Source organism: Choloepus didactylus, chromosome 8, assembly GCF_015220235.1.
Source record: "Choloepus didactylus isolate mChoDid1 chromosome 8, mChoDid1.pri, whole genome shotgun sequence".
Lineage (NCBI taxonomy): Eukaryota > Metazoa > Chordata > Mammalia > Pilosa > Megalonychidae > Choloepus > Choloepus didactylus.
Window position 1 is genome coordinate 76148443 of NC_051314.1, and position 23628 is coordinate 76172070.

General features: G+C 39.1%; 1 protein-coding gene, 1 long non-coding RNA gene and 1 pseudogene across 2 annotated transcripts in view; 2 read left to right on the forward strand and 1 right to left on the reverse strand.

Moving 5' to 3' along the window:
- Positions 1–752: 752 nt before the first annotated feature.
- Positions 753–2588, reverse strand: RPS26 (ribosomal protein S26). Its single transcript, XM_037845928.1, has 4 exons — positions 2445–2588; positions 2011–2188; positions 1106–1236; positions 753–857 (listed from the first exon to the last, which is right to left on the reverse strand). Exons 1-4 carry the CDS (start codon positions 2445–2447, stop codon positions 822–824), a joined length of 348 nt encoding a protein of 115 aa, XP_037701856.1. The 5' UTR covers positions 2448–2588; the 3' UTR covers positions 753–821.
- Positions 2589–5223: 2635 nt separating this feature from the next.
- The window catches only part of LOC119542322, a 55681-nt gene continuing 37276 nt past the window's right edge, over positions 5224–23628 (forward strand). Inside the window, exon 1 of the long non-coding RNA XR_005218448.1 lies at positions 5224–5284. This is a non-coding gene — a long non-coding RNA (uncharacterized LOC119542322). The remainder of the gene's footprint in view (positions 5285–23628) is intronic.
- On the forward strand, positions 7481–10542 carry LOC119542320 (annotated as a pseudogene).

Genomic DNA, 23628 nt, shown 5'->3' on the forward strand with positions numbered 1-23628 from the left:
GCTCAATGAACTCCAAACAGGACAAATCCAAATAAAACCACGCTGCAGCACATTCGACTATTGAATGTCAAAGATAAAAGAGAATTCTGAAAGTTGCTAAGATGCAACTTGTCACACCTAAGGGAGCCTCAAAATAAGATTAAGTGCCAATTTGTCATCAGAAGCCATGAAGGTGGCAGTGAATGACACATTTCAAGTGCTTGAAACAAAAACTGCCCACCAAAAATTCTCTATCCAGCAAAACTATCTTTCCAAAAGGAGAGACTAAGACATTCCAAAATAAACAAAAGCTAAGAGTTCACCACTAGATGACCCTACAGGACACAGTAAAGAGTTCTGTAGGTTAACAAGAAAGGACAATAGATTGAAGCCATATGAATAAAAATGTCAGTAAGGGTTATGACACAAGTAAATACAAATGCCAGTACTATTGTGTTTTTTGTTTGTTACTTCACTGTTTACTTCCTACAGGAACTAAAAGGTAAATGCAATAAAATGTAATTGAGAGATGTGGCAAAATGTTAAAATTTGTTAATCTGGGAAGTATGGAAATGCTGGAGTTTTAGGTACGGGGCTTGTATATTTTTGCAACTGTCCCTGATGTTTGGAAGTATTTCAAGATAAAAGGTTAAACTAAAATTTAAAAGGATTACCTGGGACTCTACACTTGAATACCTGGTATGAACAATTACAGTCCCTTTAACACATCCCAACCCCCCAGCCTATGCGGCATAGACACACTTAACGTGCTATAAAGTTGAATTTCCATTTTATTTTTTTTCCAGAGACTAGTTTATCTTCAGCCTTATGAACGCAGCTCCTTACATGGGTTTTGGTGGAGGTCGTGGGGCAGCACCCTGAAAACAAAGGAATGAAAGAGTAAATAAAACAATGGTTTCAAGATCACCTAACACCCCACCCCAAAGAATTTAGAAAGCCTCCTATCATCACTAACAAGGCACTCAGGCCATAAAGTCATGTTGAAAAAGACCACACCACTCCACCTGAAACAGACAGGACCTTAATTTGACATTCCTTAGGTCACCATATACCTTTTTAACCCAAAAACCCAGGGCTTCCACATCCTACTTTTTAAGATACTCACTGCAGGTCTAAATCGGGGAGGGGGTGTCCTGTCCTTCCGGGCCTCACGAGATCGGTTTCTGACTACCTTGCTGTGAATGGCACAACTCACGCAGTAATGTAGTTTCACATACAGCTTAGGAAGCACATAGGCTGAGAAGCAAAAATTAACAGATGTGTAATATTAGAGGTATCATACCTACCTTCTTCATTGTTCACTCCATTAATCAAAACTACACCTGCAACTACTTGTCAGGCACATCGACAAAACTTTCTCACTCCAAAATATCTGTTCAGCTTCTGATATTTAAGCACATGTGAATAATATGGCCCATAAACCCATCTTGTTATCACAGGAACCAAATCCACACCCAAGGTATTAAGTATTCTGTTTTTCACCAGTGGCACCAGCCCTAATACTACCCCTGAAACTATCCTTGTTGTCTAAGTTTATAAAACAGAACTGAAAACTACATTATCGTATACCATAACGTTTCAGTGATCACCCTAATCTACCAAACTAGACAATCTCCATTCCTGAAACTCTTACTCATCAGTGCATTTTCACCAAAGAGGCACCCAAATGCTCTTCAATAATCCAAGAGTTGTCACCTCTATCAAATTTCTAGCAAGACTCCCAAGCATTAATATAGAGCAGTAATCTCTAGATGTGTTTTGAAATTTCATCCCTTAAACAGGTACGACCGTGTATGCACTCTATCACGAAGAGTGGCCCTCAAGTCCATGTGCACCATTCCTTTCAGGCACGGCTCAGAACAGCAAACGAGAGGGCAAAAATACCGTTCTCCTTTAGCGGCAACAACTTTTAAAATACATGGAAAATTGTCCAGGAGGTTTTAGAGCCGCGCAAACGAAAAGAGCCTACGAGCGAGGCTGGGTAACTCTTTAGGCCAGGCGTTCGCTTACCGTCGAAGACGCTTGCTTCGGAAATGTCCCTGACGGCTGCAGCCTCCACTATGTTTCGAATGACGAATTTCTTGATGGCCTTATCCTTGGGCACGCAGCGGGCGCAGTTCGTGCAGCGAATAGGCTGCACGTGGCCGCGGCCCTTTTTGGCACGACCATTGTTCCTTCTTTTTTTTGTCTGCGGAAAGATAACGATCCTATTAAGAAGAGGACGCAACGTACCCCGCCTTAGCCCCCTTCCTGCTTCGTTCCGCGCCGGAAGCCTCCAAAAGACGCCACTCACGTCTCCCGTCCTGCCGGTTCAAAATTCAGAAACGCATACACATTTCATCCAACCGTCCCGTAAGGCCCCGGCTCTCAAGCTCTACAACCCAAGAAGCTGCTACTTGAAGCCTCCCCTGGGCTCCCCATGCTCACCACGCGCCAGAACTCACCATCTTACAAGAAAACAGCCAACGGACGTTCGGACGAATACCCGAGAAAGGACCCGGAGGTTGTCCCCGGCGTCTTATATAACGCAAGATCCCTACGCTTACACAGGAAGAAGCCTTAGGAGAAGGACACCAAGAATGGCAAGCCACTTTATTCAACTTTTCTTTATTATTCAGAGTTTCCGCTGAAATCTGGAAAAGAAGGGCGTTTCTAGAACTTCCTTATCCAAGGAACAAGGTACCCGTGGGACTATTTAGCCTGCTGGCGGAAGAGAATTTCAGTTATACGTCTCCCAGCCTGCATCGCGCCGTCCTACCCATGACGTAGTTAGTAGGTTTATTGTTTTCCGGTTATCGCGGCGCTAGGAGCAGAAGTTACCCGCTGCAAAACCACGAAACGCATTCCCTGTTAGAGGCCGGATCGGAAGAGGTGCACTGTGGGAGATGTAGTGCGAAGCCGAGAAGCCCGGGGCTCCAAGTCCTTAAACCGAAAGCGGTGCTACGCCACTGGGGGACGCCCTCAGTTCATTTCTCCGACAATCTTGTTATGTGGTGTGGGTCTGAGAAGCGAAAGACCTGGAACAAAGCAAAACATTTTGTTCATTGTTTCTTCTAATATGGAGAAAATCTCACAATGAGGGGTCATGCACAAGGGCGTAGATGCTAAGGCCATTTCTCATTCACCTTTATATTCCTGGATTCTGTTGACACACTGCCAAGCATGGGGTAAGCACTGTACAGATATTAGCTTCCTTAACTCTCCGCAAGCCTATGAAATAGGTACTATCATTATCCTCACTTTACATATTGAAAAGCTGAAATACAGAGAGGTTAAATAACTTGCCCAAAGTGACACAGAGCTAGTAAGAGGTGTTCTGACTTCATGGTACTATTTTGTATCTCACTTAACAAACAAATTAATGAAGGTGTAGCTTGAACCAGTGATTTAAACGTTTTTGATCCAGTCCCATAACAGAAATATATTTTACATTGGTACCCAATACGTACACAAACATAAGTACGCATACATGCAAAACTGAAACACAGGCTTTGTGAAATAATATTTACCCTTATGGTATGAGGTGCAGTGACATGTTGTTTTCTATTTTATATTAATAAATGCTGAGCAAGACCTACTAAAGTGATTTCACCACTTACTGATGAATCTGGCCTGTGTTTGAAACATACATCCTCATTTATAAGGCCCATTTACATCTGGAAAGCCAGGAGTGTTGAGCAGGTGTAGCTAGCCGTGGGCAGATTTTGATTCCAAAGTTGGAGAAACTAGGATTGCAAGGGGACTCCCAGCATTCAGACCCAAGATGGTACAAGTGGAAACCAGCCCTTCATTCATGAGTTATTCTAGAGTCTGAACACACTAGATCCACCCTCTCTTCAATAACCCATAAATGACAGTTTTCTTTACTTCTAACCCACTTCATTGAGGTTACAATCTATTTTCTAGCTTTTGTTTTGAAGCCAAAGCAACCATATTCATACTCTGTTGCAGGAAAATTGATTAGTTTTTTTTAACCAAGAAATCAACAGTTAAATAATTATGATTACTGAATATATGTAGTTACTTTTTAGTATATTAGAATAGCCAGAAGGAAGTATCTGAAATTACTGAACTGTACCCAAGCTGTCTCAATATTTGATAATGATTGTATAAGTAAATAGCCATCATTTTGTGATTGTAAAACCTTGTGACTGGCCCCATTTGTACGCCCTTATCCTATTTTTCAACTTTAGAGCCTTATGAACAGACAGCCCATAATACTTATTAATGGAGGAACCTGAGTCAGTCCAGAACTAACCCAGCCCCATTCTGAAACTATCTTACTAGGCAAAGCTAGATATAACCATATTAGCCCACTTGGCATATGCAGTAGTTATACACTACATGCTCAATAATTAGATCATCTGTAACTTCATGGTCTCAAGCCATTGTACTCATTATCCTAAAATCTGCCCATTTTTTGATACTATAAAGCTACCAGGGTTACTGCAATTTGGGGGATACAGGTTTTTAGGGCAATAGGCCATCTGACCTCTTGTTTCCCTGTGGAGACCCAGGGCCCAGGCCCACTCCCCTCCACAGTGAAAGTGGATTAGTTCATGTAGCTGCCTACTTGACCATAACAGTTGTTAAAGGTCACCACATTTCCCGGGGTGGGGGGTGGGTAAAAAATGTTCAAATTATGTCATAAACAAAGCATTAAAACTCCCCTCCCCTGATCACTGTTGATAATGAATCTCCACACCCCTGTGTCAGGACATCCTGCCAAAAGTTTGTTCTCACACCCAGTGGAATGTCTTTGTCCTAACCCTTATAAACCACACCCTGGCACCCCCTGCTCTTTGCAGAACTCTAACTTCCATCTTTCCTGGGAGGCCGCTGCCATGGAACCAACTCTCCTGTTCATAAGTCCTGTTAAACTCATGTCTAACTCTGTGCCTGGCGTGTTCTTTAGTCTGGGAGCTGAGCTGGGTTGGAACATTTGCACATAGTAATAAACTCTCTTTGAAACCCTGGTGTCTCAGGAATTGGTCATTTGAGCACATAGGGCAGAGGACCTCCTGCTTTTGATCAATACCAATTTGGCGATTTTGGCAGGACAAGGTCCCTAAGAAGTAAGGAGTCTGACTGCCCAAAGTTCTGGAGCCCCAGCAGGACCAGAAAGCATGGTAATTGAGGCTTTTGCAGTTGCTAGGCTAAATCTTTTAGTCTAGAGGTTTGGTAACTGGGTTTTCTTCTGCTCTGCCAGCATTCCAGGACCTCAGCACTTTAAAACTTCAAAGAGAGAAAAAGTTTCCAGTTCCAGGTCTGGACTTCTGACCGGGTGAGTGGGTCACCAAGATAAAAGTGGATCAGGGACAGTTTCTAGTTCCAGCTCTGGACTTCTGACTGAGTGGGTCACCAGGGTAAAAGTGGATCAGGAAGTTAGTACGGAGGTTTGCATCCCCTAGACCTGGGTTTTATTATTCCGGGGCCTGCTTCCAGAATGATCCTCCTCTGCTCTGGCCTGTATACCTTTCTGTTTTCGGAGTACCATTCTGTATGGGGTTCAAGGCCCTGACCTGAGTTTGTTGAATATACTCCTGGAAAATAAGTAATCCAACAATTAATTGGTATTTAATGAAATTAAGTGATGCCTGTTTAACTCTTAATTGGTGAGTTACTTAGATGTAGTAAGTGTTTAATGCCTGTGTATTTGTTAATTGGTGTGTTGGTTTAATTATTAATTAGTGTGTTTGGTTTAATTATTAGTTGGTGTGTTACTTAAAAATACAGTGTGTTAACTGTTTAAATTGTTAGTTGGTGTGTTACGGCAGTTGTATTGCTCAAGTGTTCTTAATTAGTTACTGATTACAGAAATTCTTTAAAATGGGACATTCTAATTCTAATAACATACTTGAATGTAGCCCTTTGGGCTGTATTTTGAAAAACTGGGAAGATTTTAGTTACGAGACTATTGAAAAACAAATAAATAGTTTATATTTGTAACACAGTCTGGCCTCAGTATAATTTAAAATAAGGAGTGAAGTGACCTGAAAGTGATTATATAGAAAAGGACACTGTATTACAGTTGTAATTGTTCTACATAAGAGAGTGGAAGTGGGATGAATTGATGTATATTCAATACTTTATTTGTTTCTCTCAAAACACAAAAGTATATTTCTGGATTTCTGGGGTTGTTTTGCACCTAACTTTCTATTTGTGTCATTCTGGTTGGTCATTGTTTATTTTCAAAGCTCTGGATGGTAATAACAAATTAACAAAAAATTCTTAAAGAGCTCTATTCAAATTACTTAAAGATAAATAAGTGCATATGTATATATGTGTGTGTATATCTCTATATAAATATATAATAAATATATTTATACTCCAGAGTCTTAGAAAAAAGGGGGAAAAATCCCTCTAGGTACCAGGGTTCAAGGCCTTAGTGCTTGTATTTACTGTAAACAAGCCTGGACATTGGAAAGAAACCACCTTCTAATGTTTCCCAAAGGTAGCAGAGGGCTGCCTTTGGAAACAGCAGACTTTTCCAAATTGTCCAGGTCACAGCTTTAGGCAAAATAGATCTAATAATTAGAAACAATTAAAAGAAGGGCATATGAACCCTCGTCAACACTGGCCACATTAGGGGACTTAAGTCCTACTTTCCTCATTTAAAACTTTTAAAACCAAATACAACAGACCAGGCCTCATTCTTTTTGTCTCACCTAAATTGCCCCCAGGTCCTCTTAAATCTTGGCCAAATATAAATGAACTAGAGAAGGCAAGTATGGGGGAAGAGTTGGGTGGAGAAAGATGGGGGAGGTGTGGGGTTGGTTTAGAATTCTTGCTACTGGCCCTGGAGTTTAGAAATGGTATGCATAGGGGAAATGTTGGGGAATGGGCCATGTTGGTACCAAACAAAAACAGTGGGTTCTCTGCCCAATGCACGTAATAGCCAATCCATGACACCCGGATTTCAAAGAGAAAGAGTTTAATGCCAAGCGTGAAGCCCAAAAATCTATCTCCCTGAGTCTAAGGAGTTTGGGGTTTTTATGGATTCAAGCAAGGGGAGACAGAGTTGTTACCAGTACAATATCAAGTACAAACTAGGCTAGAATGACCATGAAAACAGTAAGTTTAAACAAGGGTAAGACTAGTTGAGTTTCAGTAATTTCAGTTATTAACTTCTGCTTAGTCTACAATATAGAAAGAAAAATATCTATATAATGATTCAGTAATCATAATCATTTGTTAATTTTTAATTTCTTGGCTACAACACTTGAGAGAATTCCCCAATTAAAATATTTTTCCCCAATAATACCTTTGCAACAGTAACCGCAATAAACAAATCATTATTAAAACACAGACAGCACCATGGGAGCAAGAAGTTGAAAGCAACGAAACTTGGAAGAGAAGGCAAAGACCAGCAGACACCACCATGTGCCTTGCCATGTGGCAGAGAAGCTAAGGATCCTGACAGCCAGTTTTGGGGACACATGATTTGGACAGTTTCCAAGACCCTAACCTTGAACCAGACATGGGTTGTGACCATACTTCATCAAGCCATTCCTGGGCTTTTCCCACAGTAATTCTCTGCTTATTTGGATTTTTCTCAATGATGAAACAGTCAGAATCATTTTTGTGCCTTATTTAGCAGGACAGATAAAAATAAGAGCTGTTCTATGGTTGACTGATCTTTGATAAGGCCCCCAAAACCACTGAACGGGGACATAACAGTGTATTCAACAAATGGGGCTGGGAGAGCTGGATACCCATATCCAGAAGAATGAAAGAGGACCCCTACCTCACACCCTACACAAAAAGTAACTCAAAATGAATTAAAGACCTTGATATAAGAGACAGTACCATAAAACTCATAGAAGATAATGTAGGGAAACATCTTCAAGACCTTGTATTAGGAGGTCACTTCCTAGACCTTACACCGAAAGCACAAGCAACAAAAGAAAAAAATAGATAAATGGGAACTCCTCAAACTTAAAATCTTCTGTACCTCATGGGAATTTGTCAAGAAAGTGAAGAGGCAGCCAACTCAATGGGAAAAAATATTTGGAAACCACGTATCTGACAAAAGACTGATATCTTGCACATGTAAAGAAATCCTACAACTCTACGACAATAGTACAGACAGCCCAATTATAAAATGGGCAAAAGATATAAAAAGACAGTTCTCTGAAGAGGAAATACAAATGACCAAAAAAAAAAAAAAAAAAAACAGATGAAAAAATGTTCAGCTTCACTGATTATTAGGGAGATGCAAATTAAGACCACAATGAGACATCATCTCACACCAATTAGATTAGCTGCCATTAAACAGGAAACTACATATGCTGGAGAGCATGTGGAGAAATTGGAACACTTATTCATTGTTGGTGGGACTATAAAATGGTACAGCCATTCTGGAAGACAGTCTGATGGTTCCTTAGAAAACTAGATGTAGAATTACCCTTCGATCCAGCGATTGCACTTCTCGGTATATACCCAGAAGACCTGAAAACAGTGACACAAACAGATATCTGCATGTCAATGTTCATAGCAGCAATATTCACAATTGCTAAGAAATGGAAACAACCCAATGTCCTTCAACAGATGAGTGGATAAACAGAATGTGGTATATACACACGATGGAATACTATGCGGCAGTAAGAAGGAACAATGTCATGAAACATATGACAGCATGGATGAACCTTGAAGACATAATGCTGAGCGAAATAAGCCAGGCACAAAAACGGAAATATTGTATGTTACCACTAATGTGAACACTATGAAAAATGTAAAATAAATGGCTTATATTGTAAAATATAGGGGACATAGCAATAGCAAATAGTGAAGGGGGAATGATGATCTAATAAAAACATAAGTTATGGAAGGTAAACTTAATGTCTTGAGAATGCTCAGGAACGACTGGTTTGTTAATTTCTGGGGGGTATGGTAGGAACAAGTTCACAGAAATGTAGTTATTTTAGGTTATTTATTTTTCTTATTCCTTTGTTGGGTTATAGTCTCTTTATTTTCTTGGGGTAGGGTAGGAACATGTTGGAAGCAATGTAGTTATTTTAGGTTATTTACTTTTTCTTATTCCTTTGTTTTGGTTTTGTTTGAAATTTTTTTTTTATGTTTGTTTTTTAATTTTTTGATAAAGTTAAAAAAAACAATGAGTGTGGAAAAAAGTAAATGAACAATGAGGGGAGGAGGGGAATGGAATGTTTTGGATGTTCTTTTTTATTCTAATTTTATTTTTTGGAGTAATGAAAATGTTCAAAGATTGATTGGGGTGATCAATGCACAACTATATGATGATACTATGAACAACTGATTGTACACTTTGAAGGACTGTATGTTGTGACTATATCTCAATAAAATTGCATTTAATAAAAAAGAGAAAGAGAGAAAGTAGAGCAAAATCTACCACACCTCTCAAAGTGACTAAATTCCCTCCCCTTCCCATCCTCTCATATAATTTACCCAGATGAAATCATACTATCAAGGAAAGTATTTTGAGGGAAAAGAATTTGTAAAAGGATCACACCTGTGCAGGCTGTGGAGTTGTGGGTGGGGAAGACATGGCTGACCCCACTTTGCTTGAACCAATTATGCTTGGGCTAAGGCCCAAGTTCTTTTCACTAAACCTGGCTGACTCCAAATTCTATTTTGGATATATTATCTAATAACTTTTAGTCTAGCTATGAGTAAAAATATTAAATGAGATAACATGTAGAATGCTAAAAAAAAACAAGAGGGTGGTATTTAGTAAAGTTAGCTGGAAAAAAAAAAAAAAAGAGCCTCAGTGTGATCACAAAGGATATCCTTCCTCCTCTTTGGATGTACTCTTACCCGGCACTGCTGCTCCCTGTGTTCATTCTCACCGATTATGTCTGCTGCAAACCAGTTATCATCTTATAGGGCATTAGCTTCATTGTGACCTGGGTGCTGCTTGTATTTTGTCAAAGATTAAAAGCCGTGCAGGTGCTGGAGGTCACCTATGGCTTGGTCTCTGCCACCAAGGTGGCCTACTATGCCTACATATTCAGTGTGGTCAGCCCAGAACATTACCAGAAAGTGAGTAGCTACTATAGGGGCGTGCCACTGATGGCCTACATGGTGGTCTCCCTGCTGGCCCAGGTGCTGGTATCCCTGGCCAACATGTCTACTTTTACCTCAACATCATATTCTTGGCCTCTGACTCCGTGGCCTCCCTTTTTTCATTTTTTCTACCAGTGCCCAAGAAGAGCATGTTTTTTCATGCACAGCCCAGCAAAGAAGCTCCTCAAAAGCCATCAGGAAAAGAAGCTATCTTAGATGAGCCCCAGAAAGATCACCAACCAGTCTACCAAGAGTCTATCAACATTTCAGGGCCTATGGATGGTGGCCAGTTGGGCAGCCCAAAGCCAAAAAATGTGGCTTTGAGAGTTTTCACACAGTGGTTCCAAGATTTGAGAAAGTGCCACTCCTCAAAGCATCTTTTTTACCAATCCCTCTGGTGGGCTTTATCCATGGCAGTTTTTTTCTTTTTTAATTCAGTTTTTTTAAATTAAATTCAGTTTTATTGAGATACATTCACTTGCCATACAGTATCCATGGTGTACAATCAACTGTTCAAAGTACCATCCTATAGTTGTGCATTCATTACTGCAATCAATTTTTGAACATTTTCCTTACACCAGAAAGAATAAAAATAAGAATAAAAAATAAAAATAAAAAAGAATACTCAAATCATTCTCCATCCCACCCTATTTTTCATTTAATTTTTGTCCCCAGTTTTCTACTCATCCATCCATACACTGGATAAAGGGAGTGTGAGCCACAAGATTTTGACAATCACACCCTCACCCAATGTAAGCTACATAGTTATACAATCATCTTCAAGGATCCCAGCTACTGGGTTGCAGTTTGATAGTTTCAAGTATTTACTTCTAGCTATTCCAATACACTAAAACCTAAAAAGGGTTATCTATATAGTGCATAAGAATGATCTCCAGAGTGACCTCTCGACTCCATTTGAAATCTCTCAGCTACTGAAACTTTATTTTGTTTCATTTTGCTTACCCCTTTTGGTCAAGAAGATTTTCTCAATCCCATGGTGCCAGGTCCAGGTTCATCCCTGGGAGTCATGCCCCACATTGCCAGGGAGATTTACACCTCTGGGAGTTAGATCCCACATAGCGGGGAGAACAGTCAGTTCACCTGCAGAGTGAGCTTAGAATGAGAGAGAGGGCCACATCTGAGCAACAAAGAGGTTCTTGAGGTGGGGGTGGGGGTGGGGGGAGGGTGCTTAGGCACAATTATAAGTAGGCTTAGCTTCTCCTTTGTTGTAACAAGCTTCATAAGGGCAAGCCCCAAGACCAAGGGCCCGGCCTACTAAATTTTTGGTCCTCAATGTTTGTGAGACTATTAGCAATAACCCAGGTGGGGAAGTCCAACATTTCTGCATTTTTCCCCAGTTCCTCAGGAATTCCCCATAAATATATTTTTATTCTCTGCCCAAATTACTTTGGGCTGTATCAGGATTTCACACCTGTACAAACCTACCAGATCTCACTTCCTATTCAAAGTTCCATGTAATTATGGTGTTTGAATAAATTGACTGCACAAGTTAAATTATTTAGTGTGCTGCAGAAAATATATAGGTCCTGCCCCAAATAAGCATCTTTTCCCTTGGTCTCACACAGAAGTTGAAGTTTTCAAACGCAGTCAATACTGTCCTTTATGCTTTGGCCTGATTTGCCTCCTAACCAGATCTGCTTCATTCATATCTCTAATGGAATTCTGAACTCTTCTCAGCTTTTTTAACAGTTGCTGTATGAAGTAATACTGACATTCAAAGATGCTGAGCTCTAGCTCTGAGTTTCAAGTGTCACACACATACCCAAAGTTCCAGAGACCAACCATGTTACACACAAAGAGCTCAGCATCTCAGGGTTTAGGGATAACCATTACAACTCAGGAACAGATGTGACTGCTGTAAGAGCTTACAATTTAGGGACCATTACAGTAAGCGTTCCCCTGATAGCTGTGCTCTAAGATTCAATTCTCAGAGTTTACGCATTATAGTTAGCCCGTATTAGTGAGGCTTATAATGTTTGTCTTTTCGTTTCTGGTATATTTCACTCAAAATACTGTCCACAAGTTTCACTCACCTAATTGCGTGTCTCACAGCTTCATTCCTTCTTGCATCTGCTCAATATTCTATTGTATGCATACACCACAGTTCACCATTCTGTTCATCAGTCAATGTACCCTTAGGCCACCTCCGTCCATTGCAAATCTTGAATACTGCCACCAGAAACACCAGTGTGCAAATGCCCATTCGTGTCCCTGCTCTCTGATCTTCCAAATATATACCCCATAATGAGGTTTAGAACCTTATGACACCCACATACTTAGTTTCTTGTGGAACCACCACACTGTCCTCCAGATAGGCTACACCATTCTACTTCCCAACCAACAGTAAATAGATACATCCCTCTCTCCATGTTTTCTCCAGCACTTGTATCCCTGTTTATATTTTTCCCTGCAATTTTATAGAGATATATTCACATACCACACAGTCATCCACAGTGTACGATCAGTTGTTCACAGTATCATCATACAGCTGTCCATTCATCACCACAATCAGCACTTGAACATATTGATTACTCCAAAAAAAATCTTTTTAAAGAATAATAAAAAGATAAAAAAAATTAAAATACCATACAACAAAATATAATAAGGTCAGACAACAACACCACTACCAAGAATCCCATATGCCTCCCTTGTATCCCCCTCTCCTAGACATTTAGCTATGGTATATTGTATGGCAGATTTTAACCAGGTTTTGAATTATGTTCAAATCCTGTTGGATTACAAGTCACCATCCCAAAGTTCTACAATATATAATGGAGCAGTGGATGCCCCTGCAACCTTTGGAGGGGCCCTGGCAGCCTTTGCAGTAGGCTACGTGAAAGTCAGCTGGGATCTTTGGGAGAGTTGGTGTTGGAGATCTTCTCAGTAGCAGATACAGGTTCTCTGTTTCTCAAGCGTTACACAACTAATATTTGTGTGTGCTATGCTGGTATTTTAATATTCAAGTCAAGTTACATGTTTCTTATAACCACAGCAGCATTTCAGATCGCTGTGGATCTTAGCATGGAACACTACGCCCTGGTGTTCAGAATCAACACCTTCGTTGCCTTGGTGATGCAGACCATCCTAACTGTGACTGTGGTTGATGACCAAGGCCTGGGGCTTCCAGTCAACATTCAGCTTTTGTTATATAAGTTACTTCTCAGTCATTACTAGAATTTTTTTAACGAGATGCATTCACATAAGCTTTTCAGCCAAATGCAAAAAGAAAGAATGTTGCTCTCCTACTGATCAAAATCCAAATGGATTGGTTGACCCAATGCCTGATATGAGCACAGTAACTCAGTTTTAGCCTGGTTTCTGCTAACATGGAGTCAGAGGATGGATGACTGATTGAAAATATATGGTGCTTTGCTTATGTACTAAGGTATTTTAATGTTTTGTCCAAGATTAAGATACTGTGAAAATGGGGAGTGGATGCTTATAATGTGTGCAGAACTTTTAACTAGGTTGAATTTAAATGTTTGGAAATGGATGGAGGTGGTGGTAGAACATTATGGTGGCTAATGTAATTAACAGCACTGAATTATGAGTGTGACTGTGGTTGAAAGGGGAGGTTTAGAGTCAAGTATGTCACTAGAAGGAAACCTAGAGGATAAAACACAGGACTGTATAATACAGTGAACCCTATGGTGGACGATGACAGTGATTAAAAGTACAATTATAGAAAAATGATCTTTCATGAACAAGAACAATATATATCACTATTACAAGGAGGTAGTAATAGAGTGGTATATAGGGGGAAAATGCACCTATTGCAAACCATGGACTATAATTAAAAGTAATATTTCAATATTCTTCCATCTGTAGTAACAAATGTACCACACCAGTGTTAAGGGTCAATGATGGTGGGGAATAAGGTGAATAAGGTGTATGGGATGTTCTGGGGATTAATTTCTTTCTGTTTTTTTTTTTTTTCTTTAACAATTTTTTGTGTGTGAAATATAACATATATGCAGAAAAGTGATAACTTTCAAAGTATAGTTTAACAAGTAGTTATAGAGCAAATTTCAAAGTATGGTATGGGTTATAGTTCTGGAATTTCAGTTATTTCCTTCTAGCTGTTCTGATACACCAGAGACTAAAAATAAACATCCATATAATGTTTCAGCAGTCACAGTCATTTGCAAAATCCTATCTTCTATGTTACATCTCCTCCCTCTCATTTGATCATTCTGTCAATCTTCTGGGATGTTTGGGCAGTGACCATTCTAACTTCTTCATGTTGAAAAAGGAGTGTTGACATTATGAATAACTGAATGATGTTCTTGGAGAATGGTACCTCTGGGTTTCAGGCCAAGAAGGACAGGAGCTGAGAGAGTAGCTACAGCTTACAGAGACATTTTGAAGATGGCCATTGGAAGCTGATGCAGACAATTTGGAGAATGCCATTTGCAGTGTAACCTGGGAGCAAGCAGATGCCAGCCACGTGCCTTCCGAGCTAACAGATGTTTTCTGGACACAATTGGCCATCCTCTGGTGAAGGTACCCTATTGTCGATGCATTACCTTGGACACTTTGTGGCCTTAAGACTATAACTGTGTAACCAAATAACCCCCCTTTTATAAAAGCCAATCCATTTCTGGTGTTTTGCATTCCGCCAGCATACCGACTGAGGAACAGAAGGGTGAACTGTAGTATCATACATATGATGGCATTTTGTGCAGCTATAGAATAGAAGGAAGTCTTGAGGCATGCAACAAGGTGAATGAAACTTGAGGACAATATGTTGAGCAAAATAAGTCAGAAACAGAGGAGGATCTAAGATGGCAGCATAGAGAGGAGTGGAAGCTAAGTAGTCTCCCTGGAACAACTAAAAAAAACCAGAAACAGCTAGTAAATAATCCAGAATAACTGCAGGGGGACAAATGTGACTGTCCACTCATCATACACTAAGCTGAATTGGGAGGAATGCCCGCGATTTCAGAATAAAATCTGTAAGTAAGAACTGCGGATCCAAATCGGGAGACCCCTCCCCTGCAGCCCGAGCTACAAAGCCTCGTGGTGCCAGAGAGAAGCTTTCTCCCAGCAAGTGAATATAACTCAGCTGAGCTCCAACTGGGGTTTTAATTAGCGAGTGTGAACTGCTCACTACGAGGTGCGAATCCCCAACAAGTAGACAGAGGCTTTGGGTGACGACTGACCTTGGAGAGATGGAGGGTCACCTCAGACTAGCTCTGTTCCTTTTTCAACTCAGTGGAGAAAGCGTCAACCATTTTCAGTTCCCAGTTCTATGACCCAGACAGGGGTGTGGTGCAGGCAGAGAGAGACCATTGAAATGCTAATGACCTCCCCCTAAGGCGTCTACCTTCTATAAAAGGAAATGGGTGGGGCCCAGCTGTACTACCTGCCTTTCATTCAGAACTTACACCAGTCAAGAATTACAGGCTAATCTTTGCATCAGGCTGGGAGCACACCTGCACAGCCTGGTGGCCCGGGGCTTCCCTTGAGGGACAATGAGCACTAGTGATGTAGCACAGCCTTCCCTCAGCAGAGGTCCTGGAAGATCACAGCTGAGAAGGCGGCCCCGTTCGGAAAACCCAGGGATGCTATGTCAATGCTGGTGGTTTGTGGGTCAGCAACAGAGAAAATCTGGGACAAAACTGAAATGAAGGCTTAGACTCTTGCAACAGCCTTGAATCTCTGGGAACACCTGGGAGGTTTGAATATTAAAGCTGCCCTGCCTCCCTGACCACCCAGACACACGCACCATGTTCAGGGCGGACAGGTCCAACAACAAACCCAAACTGAGTTCACCAGCCGAACCCCACAAAAATCATTTCCTTACACACCACAGAGACAGAGTTGGGGAGAACTGACTTGAGGGGTATAGGTGACTTGCAGATGCCATCTACTGGTTAGTTGGAGAACATGTATGCCACCAACTTGTATTTCTGAAAAATTAGATTGGTATTTTTTTTACAACTTAAAAGAACCCTATCAAACAAAGCAAATGCCAAGAGGCCAAAAACAACAGAAAATCTTAATGCATATGATAAAACCAGATGATATGGAGAACCTGATCCCAAACACCCAAATCAGAATATCAGAAGAGACACAGTACTTGGCACAATTAATCAAACAATTACAATTGAGGAACAAAAACATGGCACAGGATATAAAAGACATGAAGACGACCATGGAACAGGATAAAAGGGACATAAAGGAGACCCTAGAAGAGCATAAAGAAGAAATTGCAAGATTAAATTTAAAAATGGAAGATCTTATGGAAATCAAAGAAATTGTTGGCCAAATTAAAAAGACTCTGGATACTCATAATACAAGACTAGAGGAAGTTGAACAATGACTCAGTGTCCTAGAGGTCCACAGAACAGAAAATGAAAGAACAAAAGAAAAGAGAAAAAAGTCAAAAAAATTGAAAAGGATCTCAGGGATATGACAGATAAAATAAAACGTCCAAATTTAAGACTCATTGGTGTCCCAGAAGGGGAAAAGAAGGGTAAAGGTCTAGAAAGAGTATTCAAAGAAATTGTTGGGGAAAACTTCCCAAACCTTCTACACAATGTAAATACACAAAGCATAAATGCCCAGCGAACTCCAAGTAGAATAAATCCAAATAAACCCACTCCGAGACATATTCTGATCAGACTCTGAAATACGGAAGAGAAGGAGCAAGTTCTGAAAGCAGCAAGAGAAAAGCAATTCACCACATACAAAGGAAACAACATAAGACTAAGTTGTAACTACTCAGCGGCCACCATGGAGGTGAGAAGGCAGTGGCATGACGTATTTAAAACTCTGAGAGAGAAAAATTTCCAACCAAGAATACTTTATCCAGCAAAACTCTCCTTCAAATTTGAGGGAGAGCTTAAATTTTTCACAAACAAATGTTGAGAGCATTTGCCAATAAAAGACCTGCCCTACTTCAGATACTAAAGGGAGCCCTACTGACAGAGAAACAAAGAAAGCAGAGAGAGAGATACAGAGAATTTTAACAGACATATATAGAACCTTACATCTCAAATCAATAGGACACTCATTTTTCTCTAGTGATCACAGATCTTTCTCCAGAATGGACCGTATGCTGGGACATAAAACAAGCCTCAATAAATTAAAATTAAAAAAAAAAAGCAATTGAACATATTCAAAGTACAATCTCTGACCACAATGGAATACAAATAGAAGTCAATAATTTTTGAATTGTAACTCCACTATTTACTACCTACATGATATAAAATACACAAACTCTAATGAGAAATCAGTGGTTTTGAAGTCAATGTAAAATATGTAATTTTTGACAAGAACTATATAAACGTGGGGGAATGGAGGAGTATAGGTACATAGTTTATGTGTCCTATTGAAATTAAGTTTGGTATCAAAGAAAAACAAGATTGTTATGGATTTAAAAGTTTAATTTTAAGCCCCACAGTAAACACAAAGAAATTATCAGAGAATATGACCATAGAGATGAAAAGTAGAGTATGGGTTAAGAGAAATGGGGGAAGGGGCAACGGTGAGTTAAGAAATGAGTGTAGGGTTGCTGTTTGAAGTGTAGGGAAATTTCTAGTAATGGATGGTGGGAAGGTGATAGCATTACAAAATTCTAAATGTGATTAATACCACTAATGGAAGGCTGGGGGAGGGAATGGGAAGATTTAGGCTGTATATATGTTTCCACAATTGAGGAAAAAAAAAAAAAGACAGTCTAAATAGATGACAATTGAATGCCAAGGATGACTCTGGATGGGATCTGAGGATGGAGGACAGGCGGCTCAAAGGGACACAGTTGAGACATAAGGAAATGGAAATGTAGAGTGTAAGCTTTGTATCATTGTTGAATCTCTTTTACTTCTTAGCTGCGCTTAATGGGATTGCATAAAAGAATGTTCTTGTTTGTGGGAATTGTATATGTGAATTAAAGTGTTTGTTCAAGGATGTGTGTAGCTAGCTCTCATATGTTCAGAAGACAGAGCAATAGATGATGGATGATAGGGAAAGAGGGAGAGAGAGAGGGAGGGAGGGAAAGAAATAGCGGTGTGACAACATGTTAAAGTTAGTGGATTGGGATATCAGGGGAGAGGGGTCAGGGAATGCTGGAGTTCTGTGTATGGGGTTTGTATTGTTTTTGCAACTGTTCCTATAACTTTGAATTTATTTCAGAATAAAATTTAAAAGAAATTGACAAAAAAGCCAGAAACAAAAGGTAAATATTGTATGGCCTGATTTAGAAAATACTCATAAGAATATTAGGGCTTAGACTGTAAGCTCTTTTAGAAGTCACATTAGCTCCTGAGTTCTAAGGTTTATTTATTTATTTGTTTTATATTTTTTCCTACAATTTTATAGTTATTTTCATGTACCACACATTTATCCACAGTGTACACAGTCATTCATGGTATCTTCATAAAGTTGTACATTTATCACCACAATCAATACTTGAACATATTGATTACTACAAAAAAAATTTTTTTCTTTTTAGCGAATAATAAAAAAGTTGATAAAAAGAAAAATAATGTGTCATACAATACAATATAATATTAAGGAGAGAAAACAACACCACTACCAAGAATCTCATATCCCTTCCTTATATCCCTCTCTCATACACACTTAGCTTTGGTATATTGCCTTTGTTACATTTAATGGAAGCATATTACAATGTTACTATTGACCATAGACTCCAGTTTGCTTTGATTATTTTTTTTCCCAAATACCATCCCTTTTTCAACACTCTGCATGGTTGACATTCATTTGCTCTCCCACATGTAAAAACATTTTTATATTTGTGCATTTAGTAACAGTCATTGGCCACTCCAGTTTTTGCCAAGTTATACAGTCCCAGTCTTTATCATCTGTCTTTACCTCTGGTGTCATACATTCTCCTATCCCACCTCTTTCAGCTTTACTCACAGACATCTTTGTTCAGTGTACTTACAATATTGTGCTACCATCAAACAGTATTATGCTATGTGTTTCTGGATCTATACAATCAATCCTGCGGAACATTCTGTAGTCCTTCAGCATCAAATGCCCGATCTCTACCCTCTTTCTGTCTCCTGGTAGCCTGTGTTGTCAGCTTTTAATTCTCAAAGTTTGTTCATTAATGTTTGTTCATATTAGTGAGACCATACAATATCTGTCCTTTTTTTTCTGGCTAACTTCATTCAACATAATGTCCTCAAGGTTCATCTGCATTATTATATGTTCCATGTCTTTGTTCTGTCTTACAGCTGCATAATATTCCACCATGTGTATGTACCACAGTTTGTTTATCCACTCATCCTTTGATGGACATTTGGGCTGTTTTCATCTCTTGGCAATCATGAATAATGCTGCAGTAAACATCGGTTTACAAATGTCTGTTTGTGTCTTAAGTTTCAGTTCCTCTGAGTATATACCCAGCAATGGAATAGCTGGGTCATATGGCAAATCTATACTTAGCTTCCTGAGAAAACTCCACACTATCTTCCAGAGCGGCTGCACCGTTCTGCATTCCCACCAACAATGAATAAGTGTGCCTCTTTCTCCACATCCTCTCAGCACTTGCAATTTTCTGTTTTATGGATGATGGTCATTCTGGTAGGTGTGAGATGATATCTCATTGTGGTTTTGATTTGCATTTCCCTAATAGCCAGTGAAGTTGAGCATTTTTTCATATGTTTTTGAGCCATTTGTATTTCTTCTTCAGAAAAGTGTCTGTTCATGTCTTTTGCCCATTTTTTAATTGGATTCTTTGTCTTTCTGTTGTTGAGTTGTGGGATCCCTTTATAAATTCAGGATATTAAATCCTTATCTGATATATGGTTTCCAAATATCATCTCCCATTGTGTAGGTTGCCTTTTTACTTTTCTGACAAAGTCCTTAGATGTACAAAAGTGTTTAACTTTGAGGAGATCCCATTTGTCTATCTGTTCTTTGGTTGCTTATGCTTTGGCTGTAAGGTCTAGGAAACCACCTCCTATCACAAGATCTTTAAGATATTGCCCTACATTTTCTTCTAAGAGTCTTATGGTCTTGGTGCTAATGTTTCTAAGGTTTATTTTTAAATGCTTAGATACTATGCTGTATGTGTATAACCTGGTATTTCCCTGGAACTTTTGGTGCCTGTGTGACACCTGAGACTCAGAATTGGAGTTCTGCAGTTCTGAAAGTTGACATTATTCCATACAGCAACCTGTTTTTTTTTTTTTTTTTAATTGTTTGGATTGTTTTGTTGTTGTTGTTGTTTGGAGTAATGAAAATGTTCTAAAATTGTGGTGATGACTACACAATTATTTGATACTGTGAACCATTGATTGGACACCTTGGAAGAGTCATATGATGTGTGAATGTATCTCAATAAAACTGCTAAAAAAAAAGATACTTGGAAAAACTGAAAAATAAAAAAACCATAAATAGTCTTGGAATAAGGGTAATTGAATGAAATCTAATTGCCAAATTTCAGTAAGTAAAGGAAAATGTCCTTGAGAGCTATGGAAAAGTTTTCCTGGATTTATGCTGGAGACAAATTAAACAATTACAGCATATTTTCCAGAGCTTGATAGTCAGTATGCTTCTTTAAAGTTGTTCATAATTTTAAGATATTATGAAAATAAAATTTTTTAAACTTCCAATAGAAAAAAAAGCAAATACAGCTGCAAAAAATGCAATGATAAATTTTAGTCCTATTCCTATTTTTATAACTTTTTAACCAAACAAACATAATTTTATTCTACTTGGGTATATTCTCCCTAAATTTGTACAAATTTACTGATAAAATAAGCTATCATTAAATGTATTAGATCTTTAATATGGTGACATGTGTAAGTTTGTGTTTGATGAAATTAAATTATTTTGACAAACTTTATTTTAAGAATAATTATGTTTTGTAGGATGTTTAAAGATAGTATCAAAGATCTACTGAGTAACTTAAAGTATGGGGGTCTGTAAAGTATACAAGATATGCTTTGTTAAGGAAAGGAGTGAGGTTTAGGCCTTGAAAATGTGTAGGACAAAGCCTGGGTGAATATGGAAAGTTGTCGAAGTTTGTGGAAATGAATTTTGTTTATCATAGTCATTGCTGACTAAAATTTGAAAAGCTTGTTTGAAGTAGTATGGTTTTTTACCTAAAGTAAAATGGCTAGTTTTAATATGTAATATAAGACATGAATGGATATGGAAAGCTGTAGAAGATTTGTGAAAGTGAATTCTGTTTGTCGTAGTGAATGCTGACCAAAAATTTGATATGCTTGTTTATAATATATTTTAAAAGCTTTTGTGTCAAACTATGTATTCATACAAAGCTTTAATTTTCTCTTTGTTAAAATACTGTGTATTGTTAGTCTGCTCTTAAAGAAAAGTTATAAAAAATTTTCTTAGCCATTTGAGTATTCTGTCTATAAGACAAAGACTCTATGTCATATCAGAATAATATCCTTGTTGATGTTTATGTTGACCTTATTGTCCTTTATTTTAGAAGACAAGTCTTCTCACTTGTAAAGGAATTAAATCTTTTTCCTACAGTCATATTTACTCCTATTTTACTTTTTGTTGTCACTTTGGTTAAATAAGGAACCAAATATTGTTTCACATTAACCCATTTTCCTGTCTAATATAATATTCAAACCCAACAACTTTTGCCCTCCCAAAAATCAAACCCTAAAGGATATCTTTTTATTTCAAACTGTTGCAAAGGATTTGTTCTTTCACTTTATAAAAGTAAGGTGCTGCTATTTAGATCTAAGATGGTGGCATAGAGAGGAGTGAAAACTAGTTGTCTCCCTGGAACAACTAATAAACAACAAGGAACAACTAGTAAATAATCCAAAATAACTGTGAGGGGACAAATGTGACCATCCACTCATCATACACCAACCTGAATTGGGAGGAATGCCTGAGATTGCAGCATAAAATTTGTAAGTAAAAACTGCAGATCCAAGCCAGGAGTTGCCTCCCCCCATGACCTGAGCTGCAAAACCTCATGGTGCTAGAGAGCAGCTCTCTCCCAGCAAGTGAGTACAGCTCAGCTCAGCTCCAATTGGTGTTTTAATTAACAAACGTGGACTGCTTGATACAAACTATGAATCCCCAACAAGCAGACAGAGGCTTTGGGTGATGATTGACCTTGGAGAGCTGGAGGGTAGCCACAGACTGGCCCTGAGGGGGGCTTTCTGTCCCTGCTTTGGCTCAGTGGAGAAAGCCTCAGCCATTTTCAGTTCCCAGCACTCTCACCCAGACAAGGGTGGAGGTAGCACAGGCAGAGAGAGATCACTCAAATGCTAATGACCTCTCCTAGGGGGTCTTTCTTCCTTAAGAGGAAAGAGGTGGGGCCCAGCTCTACTACCCGCCTTCCATTCAGAACCAGACCCCAGAGCCTGGGGGAAAACAGCCACAGGCCCCATCTCCTTACACTAGTCTGGAGTTACAGGCTGATAGGTGCCACCTGCTGGGCAGAAAAGCACAGTGACCTGAGGACTCACAGGGTGTACCAATTTTCTGAGACACCCTCAGGGAAACCAGATACTGAATGGTTCTTCCTTCTGGGACCGGAGCCTGTTTTGGTTTGAGAAAACCTGATTGGGGGTAACCAAGGAAACCAGATGCCTAGACAACAGAAAACTACAACCTACACTAAGGAAAACAAAGTTAAGGAACAAACTTACACTTTAACTGAGATACAGGAATTGAAACAACTAATACTAAGTCAATTCAAAAAGTTTAGGGAAGATATGGCAAAAGAGATGAACCATATAATGAAAACACTGGGAGTACATAAGGTAGAAATTGAAAGTATGAAAACCAACTGGCAGAATCTATGGAAATGAAAGACACAACACAAAAAATGAAAGACACAATGGAAACATACAACATCAGATCTCAAGAGGCAGAAGAAAACACTCAGGAACTGGAGAACAAGGCACCTGAAAACTTATGCACAAAAGTACAAATAGAGAAAAGAATGGAAAAATATGAGCAATGTCTCCAGGAACTTAAGGACAAAATGGAAAGCAAGAATGTACATGTCATTGGTGTCCCAGAAGGTGAACAGAAGGGAAAAGAGACAGAAGCAATAATGGAGGAAATAATCACTGAAAATTTCCCATCTCTTATGAAAGATATAAAATTATGGATCCAAGAAGCGCAGCGTACCCCAAACAGAATAGACCTGAATAGGCCTACGCCAAGACACTTAATAATCAGATTATCAGACGTCAAAGATAAAGAGAGAATCCTGAAAGCTGCAAGAGAAAAGTGATCCATCACATACAAAGGAGGCTTCATAAGACTATGTGTGGATTTCTTGATAGAAACCATGGAGGCAAGAAGGAAATGGGGTGATGTATTTAAGATATTGAGATAGAAAAATCACCAACCAAGACCCTATATCTGGCAAAACTATCCTTCAAATATGAGGGAGAGCTTAAAATATTCTCTGAAAAATAGGCAATGAGAGAATTTGTGAAAAAGATACCTGCTCTACAGGAAACACTAAAGGAAGCACTGCAGACAGAAAGGAAAAGACAGGAGTGAGAGGTTTGGAACACAATTTTGGGAGACAGTAGCACAGCAATGTAAGTACACTGAACAAAGATGACTGGAGATGGAGTT

Bases quoted from the DNA above. Each gene is read 5' to 3' on its own strand.
- RPS26 (XM_037845928.1), bottom strand. The intron at 1,237-2,010 runs GTAAGCGAACGC...TTTGCTTCTCAG, and splicing joins CGAAGCAAGCGTCTTCGACG to CCTATGTGCTTCCTAAGCTG. The intron at 858-1,105 runs GTGAGTATCTTA...CTTTGTTTTCAG, and splicing joins CTCCCCGATTTAGACCTGCA to GGTGCTGCCCCACGACCTCC.